Here is a 20,429-nt window from a genome sequence, read left to right on the forward strand (position 1 = left end):
TGATGACTGGAAAATGATGATTTATGAACTGTAACATTCTCTCCGAATTGACTAGTTGGCACTCAGCATTCCATCACAAACAGGAATCCTCCACTCTCATTTACCAGTTATTTGATATTTCATTTACTTAGTGACTTATTATCAGTCTAGAAGCACAATTCTTATTATTTCATTGATTTGTTATTCATTTTGTGCATAATTATTCTGGTGCACAGAGTTTTCCAGATTAGGTATTAGAGCCCATCAGGCTAGCTTTTGTGTTTCTGTGAAATGCCTCCCTTGTTTTTTTGTTTTGTTTTTGCAATTCTTTACTTGTTGGCATAATAACATATTCCAGGGTCATATTGGACCTGCTTCTCTGCACCTTTGGAATCAGCCACTTATCCAAACAGCGTGATTCCTTTTATTGAAAATGGTATTTGAATAAAAATTGTGAGCACAAGGATGCTTATTTCCACTGGAGTGTATTTGCTTCTTGGCCCTTTCTGCAAACAGGCTTGTGTCAAAAAAAGTAGATTGAAGCATAATACAATTTTTATTTTATCTGAACAAACAATGATTCATGAATCAGGCAACTCCAAATCAAAAGTGGTTCAGGAGCTTCATTGAGGGAATGCAAGTGGGAGGCTTTTATAGGGTGAACAGAAAAAGAAAGCAAAGAAGAATAGTTGATTGGCTAACGTTATACAGTTGCCTTATTTAGTCTATCCTGTTGGAAAGTCCATAGTTATATAATTATAAGTTTGTTGGTTGCTTCTGATTGGTTAAACTTAAGTTCTGTTCTTTAATGTAGACATTTACAAGAAATAAGCCAAGTTTCACTTATTTTTGCCTATCAGGCAAGGTTAGGATCATTTATGAGGCCTAGCTGGCTTAGTCTGCTCAGGGATTCTTTAGGCCTTGTCTCCATTTTAATTTATCTTGACACTAGTAAATATATGCCTGTGCATATACACACAAATACATATACACATACCTGCACACAGATATGCATGCACACGTACACATACATGCATATTTTTGAGATCATGAATTTACACCAATACATCTAATTCCAGTCCAACCTCACAGGATTACTTCTTGTTTTCTCCATTCCATATTTGCATGTCCCATTTTCACAGGGAGAACCCTGGCTCCCAATACCACCAACGTATTTACTTATTTGCTCAATCCTATACTACCTCTCTAGTTACTTCTAGAAGTGCTGCAGACACCACTAAACCAAGCAGATCTACCAAAAGAGATTAGGATTTGCAGTCCACCCCTCTCCACTTCCCCCCACTCACTGTACCTCAGTCATGCCCAAGATTGGGGTATGTAGTCCAATGCTGTGTTCGTAAGTCACTCAGACTTATTTTATTCTCTTTTAGCGTGGTTGTGGTACTCGTTTGAAATACAATTTAGCTTATTTATTTCAGATCACTTTCAATTTTAGGTTTTATAATCCCTTCCTATCTGTATTAATATATTTTATAATGTATAGTACACTAACATGCTTCTAAAACTCATAGCTATGCAGAAAAGCATACTCAGAGAATCATCCCGCTCTTCATCAAACCTTGCACCCTGCTTACCCTCACCTTATAGATAACCAAATTTATTGCTTTCTTCCTTCTCTGTGCATGTATTTCTTTTTGTGTAAAGATAAATAGACATATTTGTGTGTTATTGTTTCTCGTTATTTTCCTGTGCAAATGGTTGTGCATTCATTCCATGTGTTCTTTTGCACTCTGCTTTCACCACTCAACATAAACTCCTGGAATTCACTCCAAATCAGTTCATAGAAATCCTTCTCTTTATTTTGTCAAAAGCATAGGACTGGATTCTATGTATGCAATGTAATTTTTTCAATCGAGCTCTTATGCTTGAGCATTTAGACAGTAGTCAGTATTTTGGATTGTAAATAATAGTGCACAGAATGATCTAGTGCACATATATTTTTATATTTTTGGAGGTGTATATTCAAGGCAAATTACCAGAAATGCAATTGGCCAAAAGATACATTTATATTCAGTGTTGCATTTAACCTTTTCTGTCTCATTTACTCTTGTAGAAATATCTAAGCCTTTCATGTTTACTTTGGCAATCTCATTCTCACCTGTCTTTCTTTTAATACCCACTTCCACCCTCCGAGTTCAGGACCATTTCCCCCAAATTGCATTAGCCTATGAAGTATCTCTATTAATCTTTCCCTTTCATATCACAGTGTGGTTTTCTGAAGTAGTTTGGAGCAGAAGGGGAAGAGGAGTTAAATGGATTGGGGAATGAGACTGAAGGGCAGGATGAGACAGAGCTGGGGACCAAAGTGTTCCAGAGGCTAACTTTGTGGGAAAACTAGAAGGGAGGTCCAGTGTGCAGAGCAGGGTGAGGCCCAGGCACCACTGCACAGGGGTGTGGGCTGGTGTACACATCTGGTCAGTCATCCTAGAGAGAGTCAGCTCTATTGGGCACTGTGAAAATTCAGAGCTAAAATAATCAAGTGTAAGGCAGAAGACCAATCCTAGAGGCTGAGTTATCTGGCAACCACAAGAGAGAAGCTGTGTGTCATAGCATGAGCACAGGAGTCTGGAGCTTTTGCCTGGGCGTCCATATGCCATGTCTTCAAGGCTCAGTTGTGAATTCTGCTTTATGGGTGAGACAGGAAGTCTCTGAGCTGTTGTAAACTTCCCACATCAGCCGGGAAAGGTTCCGATGTGTGGATGAGAGGGAGCTGCTTATGGGGGACTTCAGTGAGGAGTCATAGAATTTGGAGGCAGAGGCTGTTCCTTCCCATCTTTCCTGAAAAAACTTCTTCATACACAGCCCTAACCAAGTGACTTCCTGCTCTCATATTACATATGAGAGGCCCATATTATATATGGTTACATGTATAATATCTGTATGGGTTTATATTTGTATTTATAAAGCAAGAAAACATATGACTCAAAGACTTTTGCAATAGACTTGTGGCAAATGCTATACGAAACGTATTAATAGGGTATCTCTTTCTTCCTGGTCTATGATTTACTTAATTTTAAGCATCTCATTATTTTCTATAGCACCTAGTTCCTTGCAAACAACATAACAGATAGATAACAAGAAAGCTTAATGGCTGGATATGTGGGTGGTTGAGAGACAGGATGAATAAATGTGAAAATGAAAAAGAAGGGTGATAATTAGAGAACAAAAACTAGATGAAGCAATAGCATAAATTATAGCATTAGATTAGAAATTACTTTTATGAATTGAGATAGCTTTTAGGGAAAAATGCAATAAAGTGAAGTTTAATAACAGGAAAATTCACATGAGTATTTGCAAGGTAGAAAAATAAATTCTGCAAAATCACCATTTATATGTAACTGTGAGTGAAAAATTTATAGATAATAGTGACTTGCAAGTGATCTGGGTAACAGAATCATGCAGAGGTTATGAAAACAAGGATATTGTCAGCATCCATAAATATATTTTCTGGAGAAAATGTTTGCAAGTATGACGAATATACTCTATATCTTAATGGGAGAAGAGGAAGAACCCAAATTTTCTCAAATCCTACTATGTACTAGGTTCAGCAGTGCTTCTAGAAATATGACTGGGTACATATTCATCACTTGGTATTGGCAGCAGTTCTATGAAGCAGAGATTATTTGCAGATATGGAATCTGGGAATTAGAAATGAAAGCAATGCCTTTAAAAATGCATAGCTCATGAGGATTAAAACTCAGAATTCAGCTACAGCTGTACCTTACTCACAAGTTCATGCTCTTTCTAATACATCACATATAGATTTGTCAATATCTAGTAATTCAAACCAAATTATCAGCAGCATCTTTGGTTCCTTTCCATCCTTCACCCTTTACACTTAGTCACAAAATGCCCTCTACTTTTTCTCCTAAAAATATCCCTGAATGTATTTGTTCCTTTCTAAACTCATCGCATCATGTGTCTAGCCACTGTCTTCTTTCCTGCAGACAAATACAACAGCCTTTTAACTTATTTCTTTGCATCCACTTTTGCCTCATTTCAGTTCATTCACTCTTATGCTATTGCGTCATCTAGTTTTTGTTTCATGACAACCAGAGTAATCTGGTAAAAATTCATGCGTGATCACAGGACTCCCTTGCTTCTATGGCTTCCAATTATTGTTGGATTAAAGCTGGAAATCTTTAACATGACCTATAAGACTTCCATGAACTGCACCTCAAGTTGCTTTATTCATTTCATGCACTTTTCACGCTGTTCTGCATACCTCAATCCCATGCAATGTTTTTCCTTCACTTCCTCTTTTATTGCAGAGCCTGTGCTATTGTCTTGTGCTGGAAGTAAGCCTCTTCACCATCTCACTTCTCTTAGCTATGCTTTTTCTCTTGGCTTTTAGTTCTCAGCTACCTCCTCAGGGACTCTGACTTTGACCTACTGGTCTCGGTTAAATCCCCTTGCTATGTGCTTCTGCAACACTTTGCACTTCTGTATTTATTTTATCACATTGGTTTTTGCTCATGTAAAACTCTGAGAGGAGGGCTATGGCTGACTTGATCCCTGTTGGATTTTCAGAGTCGTGGGTGGGTGATCAAGTCTCAGTTGATACATGGTGATGGCTGTGATGACCATTAAAACTCAAAATAGATACATTAAAAAGGAAATTTCTCAAGTGGGCATTCCACCTCTCAAAATTATTTGAGTGCAATATTAATGTTGGTGAAATTACATTTGGGAGATGTGGTAGAATCTTCAGACTTGGAAGAATATATGGCTCCTGGTAGACCAGATGACTACCATGCCTCTCTAACACGGAGGTCCCCTGAGAATCTGGTGAGTTTCCAGCAATCCATGCCTAAGGAAATCCACTCTGGCCCCATTATTGTAAGGACATGTGTATCAGTATAAGTTAATGCTGACGAGGGGAAATTATCAGGGGCACATATGATTTTTATTTCTGCATTTGACAATAAATTATTTCCACAAATATTTCTTATATAAATAGTATGTTCAAACGTTGTGCAAAACATTGAATAAATACCGGTGAGGAAGATAAGCAAGGTTGCTTCCCTCACAAAGCTTAGAATTTGCTGCTTTATTTCACTTCAGACCCAGGTGTGATCAGAAGACATTCATGCATTGGTTGGATGGCTATGTGTGGAGTAGCTCTGCACTTGGAGAGGTCAAATTTACATTCATTAAACCATTAGAGGTCAATAATAATAGTTATGTGATATAAAATATAATTGCCATGCTAAGATAACCTCAAGAAAGAGTAGCATGCGCTTTACCTCACCATGCCCACAGAAGTATCTAATTGAAATATTAAATTGATTTGGATTATCTACTCTCTTGAAAGAGATGGTATAAAAATTCATTAACTATAATTTTATATGCATGTAACAAACAGTCTTTTTTGTTTTCATGGTTTAGGTACATGTCACTGTGGCAGGTGTAAGTGTGATAATTCAGATGGAAGTGGACTTGTGTATGGTAAATTTTGTGAATGTGACGACAGAGAATGCATAGACGATGAAACAGAAGAAATATGTGGAGGTATGTATGTTGGCTCTGTAGAAATTAATAAAAGTACCTGTTTTTTTCACCTATTTCATTGTTATTTTATCTCTACATAAATTTCTGCTCTAGGTGTACTAATTTAGTTTAAACCTATGTTTATTTGGAAAACATTTCACATAAGAAGAGAGAGTGAGGCTATGGCATTAAGAGTAGACTAGTACTTTTTAGATGCAAAGCCAAATTGTCCTCAGAGGAGAGCCGTGTCATTATGGCAACAGGCCAACTGCATAGCTCTGAAGTAGTCCTAGTAGAATACCATCTCCTCTGCTCACCTTAGCCACTTTTATTTTCCTTTCTCTTACTCTCTTAAGTGTACATTTTCATTTCCTTGTTTTCCCTTTCTAAAACATGAGTCTCATGTCCTATTGGGGACATTGAAGGTCAATAGGGTTATTAGCCTAGAGTTTACCTCCCCCTCTCTGTCCCTAAACACTTAGATAACATTTTCAGTGACCTTTTCTGTGTACCACCATTACTCAATTCATTTTTTCCGTTGTAGCAGTTCTTGCATGTTTGCTAGTGACAAATTCTGCAATAAGTGCTTTACATTCATTGTGTTTTGTCTCACAACATCACTCTAGGGTAAGAATTATGTTTATCCACATAGATAGATGTGGAACCTGGGATGTGGATAAATTAGGTAACGAACCCAGTGTCAGTCCACCAATGATAGTAGAATTCGGGCTCGTGTCTGTGTGATGCCAAAGTCCATGTTCCTGACGCCTCACCACTCACGACTGCATCAGTGCCTCGGAGCTCAGAGCTCCACAAGAGGAGTCTCTCCTCACCATTTGCAGTTTTCATCTCTTCTGCTCAACCTGCAAGCCTGTGCCCAGAGTTTCCATTTGCAACCTTGACTGGCGTAGGAAAAGGAAAGTAGAAAGCAGAGAGAATCATTTGGTTTAGGTAAATTCTTCTCTGCTCCGAACTTATATTTCACTCCTATCTCATGGGATTCCAGTTGAAGGAAGACTGCCCAGTGTGCAGAAATGGTAGTTTTAGAAGTATTGTTTTTCTGGAAGGATTAGGGCCCAATGGGGCCAGGTGGAACCAGAGAATCCTGAGAAACTGTGGCTAGCATAGGACAAGGTTGTTCTTTTGTTTATATTTCGGTAGCTTCAATTCCTGTGAGTCATCCAAATACACTTATTTTAGGCCTGATTGGCCCTTGCTCCTTGATCTCCTGGCTGTATAACCCACCTGGATAAAACAAACAAACACAAAAATCTCATTTTCATTTTTCCGAGCCAATGACCTAAGCAAGATGCTGCTCAGACAATTCTCTCTTAAAGGGCTCAGTCCAAAATAATTAGATCAATTAGACAAATCCATCCACAAATATATGTATTTGTCCTCTTAATGTTTAGTTTCCAATGATTACAGATGAAAGAGAAAAGAAGACAGGAACATGCTTTGGGGCCAGTGTGTGTTGATACACACCACAAAAGCAGAGTCTATTTGCGTGTATCAATAGAAAAATGTAACTTGAAACAACACCACAGAAAATGTTTAACTTTCAAACTTTCTAGTTGTTATTTCCATTTGTTTGAGGCTTAAGCAATTTCATGGTGCAAAGTCTCTGAACAAGGACACCAGCACTCCAGTAAACACCCTCTGGGGGTGACATTGCCTGGGATTGTAAATCTTTCCATGTGTCATTCACATGAAACCAATCTGCTGAGAGATGATTCCACAGTTCATCAGTGAAGCAGTACAAATAGAGATTTTCTTGCTCTATCAGTTTGCACAAAGCAAAGAATTACGTTTATTATCTGGAATATGTATTGTCCTAAAGTACACATTTTAATCTCAATTATTCAGATGTGTCTTGTTCAATATTTTTATTTGAGTTATGTGGATATTTGTTTAATTTTCCATACCTGCATAGATGTGTATCATTACATAATTTTTGCTTCCTTATTTACCTCTAACTCAAAGATTTCTTAGTAAAACCCTAATTCGATACTGAATTGTATAAATATTCAAAGAATTTGGATGTGAGAAATATAGATTTTCTATCATTTATTAATATAGTAATCCTTACGTATGTAGCACCTTCTGTATAAATTTTCTGAAATTACAGAGAAAATAAATTCCGTAGTCTAAAAAGGTGATTGGGTCTTACAAACCTGACTCCTAAGAAAAGCAATTAATATACACTATTTTTTTCAGTGTAATCCTTGAGTTCTTGAGGCCTGTGATATATCACTAGGATGTGATTTAATTGTGTGTGCAAGTAGATACCATTTAAGTTTGTAAATAAGATATATAGATGATATATTCTGTACTGATTAAATCACTTGACAGCCTTTGCATTTGCTTAAGTAAACAAATTTAAAATTCAGATTCATTGTGGAAATCATCATTGATTTTTAGGTTAAGAAGTGATTTTCTTTGAATATCCCAATTATAACTTATTTAGACAGAAAACATGGCACTGGGTCCCTGTCTCTTTCTCTGTGTCTCACTATAGCACTCTTTCTGTTCATCTCTCTGGCTCTGTCTCTCAGATGTGTGTCTTCCTGATGGAAGTCTCATCTGCTGCACATGAATAGCATAGGAGACCAGAATATTCTGTTGTATTTCCTGCTTCTTATGTGAGTTTTACAGGTCCTGCTAATGTTCTTGCCATTGGCCAGAAATACCATAGTGTTAGAATGGTAAGTATGCTCATAAGACAATGAAAAGTAGTCTCATAATCAGTTTTGCATTGTCTTTTGGGGAGTTTGGCTGTAAGAGAAGAGAGATGGAAAGAACAAAGACTTTAGCCATAGACTGATAAAACACAAACTCCTATAATACAGAAAGAATAAACCAAAAACAAAACAAGAACAAAGACATACATTTATGCTTAGGTGATATAACTACAAAGATGAGAGTACAAGAAGTAAATTTTGGGATAAATGCCATCTTTGGGGAATTTGCAGAAGGATTGCCAGACGTGGATGAGGAAAGCAATGGTGTGGTAATTCACTACAGGTGGCTTGGAGGCAAGTGCAGATGAGCAGGTAACAGGTTACAGAGAGGTGGGAGCTGAAAGAGGGCATCTGGACACAAAATGATGAGTGCGCTTACCTGTCATTTGTATCCCCTTGACAAGTAGAAAGGGAATTTGATTGTGAGGCCAATGGCCCATGGTATTTTATTTGTCTAAATGAGGATTAAACATGGAGGCTGAAAACCTCTCTTTCACATGGTGGAACACAACAGCTTGTGGGGCACAGTTGAGTGAAAAGGTAAACTATTTCTTCTGCTTTAAAGAGTTGTTTGGTCATTCATAATGTCTATCTAGGTAAATATGCACCATTGGTTTCTCAATAGTTGATTTCAAATGACATATTTTAATAACTAATTCAAGAAATGTCTTTAGAGTGAATGCGCATATATATTTGGGTTTGATGTGTGCATTTGAGATGGAAAAGTAATAGACTGTCATGGTCATTCATGTCATTTCTTTAAAAATACTTTTAATCAGTTCCCTGTCTAGGCCAAGTTAAAGGACACTTTGCTCTTTTTGTATAATTAAGCAGGTATAGGCACAACCATGATGTGTTTGGAGAAAGCTGTATAATTTGATTATTTTAGGCAGGGAATGTGGAGCTATGACATTATTTCAGAAGGCAAAAATGATCACAAAGAGATAGAAAGTTAATTCTGCTTATGAAAGTTGCTTTTTTCCTCACTGTATAAAATTCATTTTGGATAAAGGCCACGGGAAGTGTTACTGTGGAAACTGCTACTGCAAGGCTGGTTGGCATGGAGATAAATGCGAATTCCAGTGCGATATCACCCCCTGGGAAAGCAAGCGAAGATGCACGTCTCCAGATGGCAAAATCTGCAGTAACAGAGGTGTGTCATTCATACATGTTACTACATAATGGGGAGGCAAACAAAGCTTTTAATTGTTAACACTTCTTTTCTCTGTGTTTCCTCTAGTGTGGGAGGAAGTTATCTTCTAACCATTTACTTTGATGTAAATCAACATTTACTATCCCAACAATCTTTTCTGTCTTGTTTTTTATTGAGTAGAAAAGAGAAAGATAAGAAAGTTCCTGTCATTCTTTAAGCTTCACTGAATAAACAGTTAACTTAGGACTGTAATTTCTTTGGCGGCCCTCCAGAAATAGCACAGTGCAGCTAAAAGGCAATTCCTTTAGATACTTCTGTTAAACGTCTCTTGACTAACAGAACCATCTACAGTATGAACATCTAATTATCCAGAGAGCATTCAGAAAACCCTCTTGTCTTAATTATGAGTAAATGGAAGGCTTGGTTGAAATGCAGATTTGATATGGACTAATTTAACTTCTGTGTGCAATAATAAAAATTTGATATTGAATATAATGGATATACAAAATATGTATCCAATAGCCATAGAAAATGTACACTGACTTTACAAAGGAAGTTAACAAATATATTAATATTGCTAAACTATAATTTAAAGGTAGTTAACTAACTTTTGATATAAAATCAAACAGTTTAAACACAGTTTTAAAATTCCTTGAAAATACTTAATTTTCCCTTTGCTGTAGTGATAAAGAGAGCCATACTAAACTTTTCATTGCCTATCTGATGACATTAAAAAGTGATTATACTTCTTTAAAACTAAAACAATCTAGATAGCTGGAAAACTTTTTTTTTCGTTTCTATGCATGAATGATGCATTGTAATAGATAATGCTAATACAGAAACCGTAGCATACCACCTTTTAGAAATTGACATAGAGGAGTAAAATGTGCCACATTTCTTTACATAGAGAAAATAAATAAAAAGGCAGGAACTTGGAACAAAATCATAAAGTCTTCCTTTGTGGGGACTAAATCTTACTATATATCATACTAATTTACCTTATGGTTTCTTTTTATTTATTTTTTTTATTATTATTATACTTTAAGTTCTAGGGTGCATTGCACAACGTGCAGGTTTGTTACATATGTATACATGTGCCATGTTGGTGTGCTGCACCCATTAACTCATCATTTACATTAGGTATATCCCCTAATGCTTTCCCTCCTCCCTCCCCCGACATCACAACAGGCCCCGGTGTGGGTGTGTGATGTTCCCCTTCCTGTGTCCAATGTGTTTTCTGCATAAGTCCTTTTATGCAGTAGGGGTCACAGTCACCATTTGTAAGTATATGAAGCTTGAACTGTGGTACTGTGGAAAATGACTATTTAGCTGTCAGAAAGAGAGAGGTGGAAAATGGAATTGGTTGGGCTGTGGATTAAGGTCAGGTTCTGGAGCAGAGTTACATTGGCTGTGAGAGACGATGTCCTTCAGAAACATAAGCTAAGCCACCTGCCTCCCACTTCGTTGTGCTTGGAGCATTCTGACCTGGAGCTCTGGCAGAGGCAGAATGGGAAGTGGCTTGCCTGAGCGAGGCTCACAGCTTCTGAGATTCAGGGGGACTTGAAGACAGGGCAGAAGTGGGCGCTGAGATGAGTCATTTTTTTTTTCTCAAAAGGTAATACTCCTGACTACCCTGAAAGCGTTTCTGCATCATTGCATCCATAGGTAATAGAAAGACACTGGTCCCTGCACATACCTATCTTGTCTTCCTTTTTCCCCATCTTCAGGGGCCAAAAAACCAATGTTGCAGACATAATCATTAATAGAACAAATGTCCTCTATTGCCCATCTGTTTTATTGAGTTTCATATTGGACGCCTTTACACATGGCTGAGAAGCTGCTGCTTCGTCACATCTGCATAGCTCCTAGTCCCTGTTCCTCCTGACCAAACTCATTTATCCTATTATGAAAGCAATGCATATTCATTTTTTAAAATCTAGATAATAAAGTAGAGTACACAGAAAAATAAGAAAGTGACCCATAAACCTAACTTCCAGGTGTAATGTAACCTCCTTTTGCATTTTGGTACATGAGCTTTCACTCTGTATTTATTTATTAAAATTCATTTGCGTGGCTGGCCTATCCCTGTATTTCCTTCTTATTAAAGAAAAAAATCAAATCATAACAGTACATGCTGATTTGTAATTTTACACTTTTATTTCATGATAGATGTTGTTTATCTTTCCATATTTATGGGGCAAAAACCTAATTATTACTTAGTGATTGCTAGGTAGTCCATATGTGTGTACCATTACTGCGCTAATTCCCCATTGATCAATATTTCGGTCACTAGTAATTTTTCAAAAACATAAATACAACTATATATTTCTGAACATACACTTGTGTGTACTTTTTCTTTCTGTTGGGTACATAAACTAAACTGAGCTATAAGTCTAAATAATAACACAGATATAAAAATTACATATTGTAAAATCGTTACCCAGAAAGTTGTACCATTTTGTACTCCATTTCAGGGCAAGAAAGTACCCATTGTCCCAAACCTTTACCAAGTCTGGATCCAAGCAATATTTTCCACCTCTGTCAATCTGACATCTAAAATAATTGCCAATCACGATTATTTTGAAGATCTCCCACTGCTACCCACTTAGTAGTGGTTGATTGAGTGATAAACATTTTTCATCTTTATCAATCATTATTTCTGTATGAAATTTCCTTTTGTTGTCCTTTGCTTTTGTCTCTTTCACTTTGGGCATATTAATCCTTTATATGTTCAATCCTATGATTTATTTATATGTTTTTGAAATTGTTCTTTGTCTTTTACAGACATATTAACTACTTGTTTCAGCTTTATCAGTCTTTTTTTTTTTTTACAGTGTTTTGTTGCCAAACAAAATTTTCAATTTCCTTTTTTAGTAATTGTGCTTTCGGGTCTTGAATAAAAAGAGTTTAGTTCATATTCTACAGTTTTATTTTGTACATTTAAATCTTTAATCCAACTGGTACTTATTTTGATGTAAGAGGTAAGAAAAGGATTTAACTTTATGTCTCTATCAAATGATTAGCTGGTTGCCCTAAAGACAGTTACTGATAATCCACACAGAGTAAATATGATTTACAGCTGGGCGTTTCCCTCTGCAAATCTGCAAATGACCAAGTTTATATCTCTCAATCTGATCTCCAACATTCTCTATAATCTGGGCTCATCTGATCTAGCAAACCTTACTTCTTGGTCTTTTTTTTTTTAACATGCACTTCAGGGTCCCTATGCCCATCCCTACCCTTCTTTGCTTAGTCTTTTTTTCTTGACTTTCTCTTAGTTCTACCTCCAATGTCTCCTAGAACATTTCCTGTAATCCCTATATATCCAATCCATCCACTGCTAATTATTCCTACCCTCATTGATCCTCTCTCCAAATTCTTAGAGCATTCATGTCTTAGTTTACAAAATATTCGCACATTGTTTTTAGTGTTTGTTAATTTTTCTTTCGAATTAGCTTTCTTTTTGCCAAATAGATTGCAAGCTTCTTGAGGGAAAGGATTATATCTTATATAAATTGTTTTAGTGTTATCTTTGAAGGAAACTAACATAATACTAATGACACATTCCACCAACTCACATAATTATAGAATAGATAATAACTTTTGTTTATTAAGGAATCTCTATTATCAATGTTAGATGGTGTTTTTCCTTTTTAGAATATTTTTATCTGAATATATGTGTTTTTTTCAAATACAAAGTAAACAACAGAAAATAATCAGCAGTATGTGAAATGCTTTCTTTCATGGTTTTTCTTGACTGGATTCTTATAAAATTCTTCTTCCCACCTAGGGACTTGTGTATGTGGTGAATGTACCTGTCACGATGTTGATCCGACTGGGGACTGGGGAGACATTCATGGGGACACCTGTGAATGTGATGAGAGGGACTGTAGAGCTGTCTATGACCGATATTCTGATGACTTCTGTTCAGGTAAGGGCTCTTTCAATTCCTGTTTTTCTGGAGGGGGAGGTGGGGATGGTTAATGGGTACACACAAAAAAAAGCGATTAGAAAGAATAAATAAGACATACTGTTTGACAGCACAATAGGGTGACTATAGTCAATAACTTAATTGTACATTTTTAAATAATGTAAGGAGTATAATTGGATTGTTTGTAACACAAAGGATAAATGCTTGAGGGGATGGATACCCCATTCTCCATGATGTGCTTATTTCATATTGCATGCCCGTATCAAAACATCCCCATAAACATATGCATCTACTATGTACCCACAAAAATTTAAAAAGTAATGAATAAAAAAAATACATATTTCCCTGTTTTCAAGATTTCTGATTCTCACATACCCTGTAAAAGAAACTGAACGTGTATTCTAAAGCATCTTATATTTGCAGTGCTCCTACTGGTAACTTGGAAAACCTCCAGAGAATTCCCAAAGTTGGCAAAGACTAGAGATGAGAGGGCACCCACTCTTTTAAAGTTAGTCTAATTCCTCACCCAGGAGAACCATTAGCTCTAGATAGTTACTCAGTTCAACTCTAAGACTACAAAACTAGCAGAGCTGTTGACGATGAACAGGATAGTTACCATTAGGACACCTATATTAATGTATTACAAAACAGGATAATACAGTGCTCAGGGTTATTTTGTGCATTAACTCTTTGATAGGCTTTAAACTAAAGTTATTCTGCAATGTAGTCTATCATTAAATATCAATTAGTAGATTCAAAAATCTTTGACTGTGAATACTATGGAGCAGATATTGTCTGTTAGGGACTGAGTGACATCTGGGCTACTGGTATAGTAGGAGCCAGTAGGGGACAGGAGACAGCCATGATCTTTGACTTCATGGAGTTTGCAATCTAAATGCAAAGAAATAAAATATATAAGGCCAGGATGTCTAATAGTGCAAAGAAAAAGAAAGTCGGAAATCTATCTGAACAGGTATCATTTAGCAAAAATGGAGTTACAGATTTTCAGTCCAGTTCTGTTTGATAATCCATAAGGTAGACACATACACATATACATCTTGTTAAGCTTGACTGCCTTATTGGTGCATGCAGATGGATAGAAACTCCTCTGGTCTCCTGAAAAGTTTGCCAGCAAAGGGAGATAAAACAGCTGCCCCATTTAATTATGAGTGTGCAACTTCAAAGGCTTCTCCAGACTGACTGGGGAAAGCCTGCTGCTAAATCTTCCCATTGCAGAAGGGTTTCCCTGTTCTGATAATCTCTTGTGCTCCAGAGGATTTCCTAAACATTTTGTGAACACTATTCTCTTGAGGGTATTTTTTTCTATTCTTCATTATACATGCTCATGTTCTTCATTATCATTGCTGTCAACACAGTGGTAATGAAAGAGCTCATGACTAGTGAGTGGCGTCTATGTTCCAAAGAGATGATGAGAATAGTGGGGAAGAGGCCTGTTGGACATTTTAATTAGGGTGACGTGGCTCTTCACAGGGGTGGTGATGTAGGGCTCATGCATTGCAGGAGGCTATTGGATCGCAATACATGTGGGTTTTATCCTAAAAAAAATAGGCTTGCAGGTAAAGAAAGATGAGAGGGGCATTCCAAGCAGAAGGAACGGAGGGATAGAATCTGTGTATAGGACCAGACTCAGTTTGAAATTACCAGAATGCAGAAGTAAGGAATCATGTAGCAAAAGGAAAAGTTGGTTGGGAAACAGGAACTGGGGGGCCTTTTACCCTCCTGCAGACCCAGGTTTTATTCTAAAGGCAATGAGGAGCTAATGATGGTTTTAGGCAGTAGAGCGCTGTCATCACCAGATTTCTAGTCTGAGTGTCTGGGAAAATGTTGGTGCCATTTACTGAAATAGGGAATATGGAAGGAAGCTGTCAAGTTTGTTTCTAGACATCTCCAGCATAGAGGGCAAAGGGCAAGCCGAAGTTTATATTTTTTCCCAGCCTATTGAATATGTGAGTCGGGGTCATGGTTAAAGCAAGAGAGTTTCAAGTTGTAAGCATAGAGTTGGTAGTTAAAACTATGCTGGCATTCAGGAAATGCCATTTGACAATGGCTTTTTTTTTTTTTGAGACGGAGTCGCCCTCTGTTGCCCAGGCTTGAGTGCAGTGGCGTGATCTCGGCTCACTGCAAGCTCCACATCCCAGGTTCACGCCATTCTCCTGCCTCAGCTTCCCGAGTAGCTGGGACTACTGGCGCCCACCACCATGCCCGGCTTATTTTTTGTATTTTTAGTAGAGACAGGGTTTCACCATGTTAGCCAGGATGGTCTCGATCTCCTGACCTCCTGATCCACCCGCCTCGGCCTCCCAAAGTGCTGGGATTACAGGCGTGAGCCACCGCCCCCGGTGACAATGTCATTTTAAGATTGCTTTTGAGATAAACGTGATTTGATACAATTTAAAATAAGAAAATAAGGGAGGCATATAAAAGGCAGTATTTTAAAATTGTTAAGTCTGTGACTTGCTGATATGGAGCCCCTTTTTCCTATGGGTATTCACTCTCTTGTGAAATCCATAATTCTGATGTTGATCCTGAATTTGGACTGGGGTTGAAAAATTCAAACTAACTACATTATAGCGATAATTCAAGGTCCTCTGAACCAGTCCATCTCACTGTGAGGGAGTGGGGTCATGGGGTAAAGATGGGTGATGACTCCTGAATTCACACTTCAATCCTCGCGTAGGCTTGTGTGCAATTCCTGCAGTGTGTCATTTAGTCTTGGAGTGCTTACTCTAGGCTGAGCAGGTGAAGTGTCATTAAGGAGGCTGCCCTGGAATCTAATTTTCCACCTCACCTATTCCCCTCCAATCCCTCTTCCCTATTTTCCTTTTTCTCACATTTTCCTTTCTTTCATACCCTGTGAGACTCCACACAGCAGATATGGACAGGTAGGGGTAGGAAGAGGTGATGGCACAATTGGCTGTAGTTTGAACAAGAAGACATCAATCTATTGTGATTTTATGATTCGCTGGTTGAAGTGAATTGAACATGGCCAGCTTTCCATAGCTTGGCTCCCACACTTAGAATGAGGAATCGAGGAAAGAAGCAGAAACTCATATTTACAGAGACTCTACTCTATTGGACCCTTACTGAGTTCTTTTATACACCTCATTCCATTTTATTTACACACTTACTCAGAGAGGGAGGCATTATTGTCTATAGTTTAGCAGAAGAGAAAATACGTTCAGAGTAATTAAGTAACTTGATAAAGTTCACACTGCCATTAAAGTGTCATCTGAAAACACATATAGCCTGACTACTCATGTAACTTAATCTCCAGGTGATGCAAATACAATTCTCCAATTTTACTTTATTTTTCTGAGGAAGAACTGTCCTCTGGGTACTCAGATTTTTTAAAAATAAAACTAAGCTTCTCTGAACATCATTATGATCTGGAGCAGACATCAATCTCTGGAGTATTTCATCATTCTTACAGAATCTGTAGGATTCTATATACTGTATGGTATTATGCTTAGAGAATTATTAGTCTTTAAGTTTTTCCTAATTACCAGTCTAAGTTGCAATGTAAGAAGAGTGCCATATAGTTGATGATTGAGTATGTTAATACCTTTGTGTTATGAGACAGAAGTAACCCAATGACATCAATATTCTCTAGTCTTTCATGCAAGACTAGAATATAATAAGGCTCAGATGAAATGAAGTTTTATTTTTAGCTCCTGTTCTTGCCATCCTGAGAGTATTGGTCTTATTTAAGTCCAAGGGAAATCTCTGGATGGATTAGTTTAAGTTAGCTCTTTTAATTGACATTCTCATTTTATTCATTCATTTCCATTCTGTCCTTTTGTCTATTCAATAATGCATTTAAATGTAAATATTTTATGCCTAACACATCATGAATATAGGGGACACAAATATGTTGAAACATGGTCCCTGCACCCACCAAATAAATCAATTTTATTTACTTCTTTTAATCCTGTCTGTTGTTCATCATCCACAAAATATGTGTGTTTGTGTATGTTCATTTGCCCATACACCAACATGACTGTTACACTACACACATATACGCACCCCTCAAAGACAATACAGTTGACACGATTCGAGTGTGACTGAAATGATCAGGGCATGAACGGGCATCCTGACGTGTCCTGACTGTCCTGTTTGTTACACCCAATTTACTTTCTGATTCTAATATAACTGCTTTATTCCTAATGGCTGCTTACCACTCAAGTCTATTTCCCCAAATCCCATAATTGGAAAAATACGCTGCAATGTGACCTTAAACTTTATCGTTCAGCTTTCCCTGCCTAAGAAAATTATGAAAATATAAGGAAAGTTTTGGCTTAGAGTTACCTTAGTTTGGAAAATGGAATCTTTTGATAGAACCATATTATGTGGTGAAATTTGTTCCTGTGGATTGTCAAAGCATTAAGAAAAGAAACTAAAGGAAATGATTAAGTATATTCAGACTGCATTTTCTTGAAAGGAAAAATTAATATATCGAATTTAAAAAAATAGCAAGTACTACCTAGATCTAAGTTATTCCCCAAAGCTTTTCTCTATTGATGGTCTTCATGTTACTTTGTAAACATGTTAACAGACTAGTTAACATCAGATTCAAATTCATGGGCATTTTTTGATCCTTTAAAAAGAAAGAAATATCCTCTAAAACAGAGAAGTATTTGTCTGGAATAGATGCAACTGCACTTGTGCTGAAACACCTGCACCTGTTTCTGGAGTTTGGATAGCATAACTCCAAAGAACACAATAGTTACAAATAAACAAGGAAAGGTTTAATTAACACCCTTTCGTATAATGTCCTGAGAACCTTAATAACTCCTGCCTTCCCAGCATGGCCTTCAGACCACTTGATGGCTGCTCTTGGTGCACATCTTCCTTTTCATATGAGTATTTTGGGCTGCAGTCATTTTTATGGTAGGTAGATTATACCAACACCAAGCACTGTATTGTTCTTCCATGGGTGTGTGTGTGTGTGTGTGTGTGTGTGTGTGTGTGTGTGCATATGTGTATACGTACAGAGATGTCTTTAGAGAGCATTTCTCTTATTTGAATTCTTCTTATATTCGATATCAGGACAAACAGCACCATTCCAAAACTTTCATCTCTATTTCGTTGATCTTCTGCCTGCACAGTTTAAAGGAATACTGGTTAGAAGTAATGAAACTAAAACCTGCAGGCTTAACATACACATAAATTTGACAAACTAGCATGGAAGCATTGCATTTCAGATCCATGTGGCAAATTGATCTTTTTTTAGTTCTGTCATTTGACAGATAAAGCAATGTGAGATAAGGCCCAGAAAAGATAGTGGCACATCAAATGAAGGACACAAGTCTCCTGATTTCTTCTTTTATGACCTTTTCACTATTTGTCTATTAAAAAAAAAAAACCTGATGTTATGGCAGTCTAAAGGGTTTTCATGCTAAATAGATACCATTATCTCTAAACTCTTCTATATAGCAAAACCCAATATTTTCATCTTCTTGACTTTATCTCTACCAAATGATTCCTTCTTTGGCATAGCTTTTAAAATTGAAATTGAGAAACTGGTAACTTCACAAGAAAAGTTGCAATTTTGTTTTATAATTTTCTGTCTTATCTGAAAAGCCCAATACCTGCCTGAGAATCTGGTACCAATATCTGACATTTCTAAGTGATTTTTAAACTCTACCAGTTAAATATCATGAAGGATTTTGTAGGACATGTACAGTTTCACTTAAAGTGGTATCTCTAATATTCTAAAATATATTTTGACAGCACATGACTAACTTCTTGAAATATGTAGTATATAATTTTTATTACTGAAAAAGCAAAAGTTATATTTATGTTTTAACTCTGTCAATCTGTAATAAATATTTAAATTAGGCAATACCATTGTTGATTCTATTTTTATTATAGTAGGCTAGAATTGTAGAAACTTTATCCATACACTTTTATGCTTGCTTCTTCTATGATATACAGTGAGATATCTTATTTAGAAAATTCTACTTTCCCCAAACAGTAAAACCAGTTCTACTCTCCCCAGACAATAAAACCATCAAACACTTTCTGTGCCACTATTTTGTCACACAAACTGGTTACCATACATTCACTGACTTTCAGGAACTTCATTCTTTATGGATGGCTTATGTATGTCACTCATATTTAAATGCCTCTTCTTTCCTTAGCTTGAACTTTTTCAATTAATATCAAATCCTGGTGGTAAAGCATAGAAGACATATCAGTGGATGATTTGAGGAGGATCATTGGCCATCTTGAACTAAACAATGTTATCCCACTTTGATGCTTTCCTGTTTGGGGCCAAGGTCTTTTATCTTTCAGCCAATCACAGCAATGACACAATCTCTTAAATTCATTCCAGTGTGCAAGCAATTGGCTGCCGGTGTGTTATTGAGAAGGTTATTGAGGAGTCATCACACACGGCAAAGTAAGGACACATATATATTCTTCCCAGCTTTGCTTATAGTTGGCAATGCCTGGAGGTGAAGCACGCATTTAGAAGCATGATCCTGGAGAATGTTCATGATGCTGCATTAAGTACACAGGAAAAGAGGTGTGGGAGCTTATAGGCTCTATTTTCCCCCTCATGTTTGTAGAAGAGCATCAGAAATAGCAATGGAATATAAAAATAAAGCTGCAACAATAGAATTATGTTAGGGGAAAAAGGTTGAGAGAATTAAAAACTGAGAAAAATAAAATGATAAGAAAACAATATGCATATGGGAGAATAAAGGTGAAAGACTGCCAAAGATTTCTTCCTGCAGGTCTAGAGCGTCTGAACTTAAAAAAAAATTATTAAGGCTTTCACAGCTAATCTGACTTTTGTTACTAATTGGATAGGATTCCAACTTTAAAAATCTCTTTTGAATAACTTCTGTCTTTAGGATTTGTTTTATTCTGCCGTCATTTGTTTTTAAAGATGTCAACATGTGAATGGACTTCAGATAGGAACTAATGGTTGCTTTTAAACATGGATTCCAACTATGCAACTTAAGAACGTTCTCCCTTCAATCATGGGTCTCCCTCTGTACCTGCCTTTACCCCCAAGGTTTCTACTTTATTCTCCCTCCCCAGGGAGGGAATCTTCCTGTGGGGCATGTCACTGCTTGTGAATTCAGGT

At 37.0% G+C, this 20,429-nt stretch overlaps 1 protein-coding gene across 1 annotated transcript in view; it reads left to right on the forward strand.

Moving 5' to 3' along the window:
* Nucleotides 1-20,429, forward strand: part of ITGBL1 (integrin subunit beta like 1) — a 265,662-nt gene that overhangs the window by 116,022 nt on the left and 129,211 nt on the right. The window contains exons 4-6 of the mRNA XM_003270154.2: nucleotides 5,389-5,511; nucleotides 9,244-9,384; nucleotides 13,175-13,315. Coding sequence (XP_003270202.1) covers nucleotides 5,389-5,511; nucleotides 9,244-9,384; nucleotides 13,175-13,315 — 405 coding nt within the window. The remainder of the gene's footprint in view (nucleotides 1-5,388; nucleotides 5,512-9,243; nucleotides 9,385-13,174; nucleotides 13,316-20,429) is intronic.

Source organism: Nomascus leucogenys, chromosome 5 (genome assembly GCF_006542625.1).
Source record: "Nomascus leucogenys isolate Asia chromosome 5, Asia_NLE_v1, whole genome shotgun sequence".
NCBI classification, from domain to species: Eukaryota; Metazoa; Chordata; class Mammalia; order Primates; family Hylobatidae; genus Nomascus; species Nomascus leucogenys.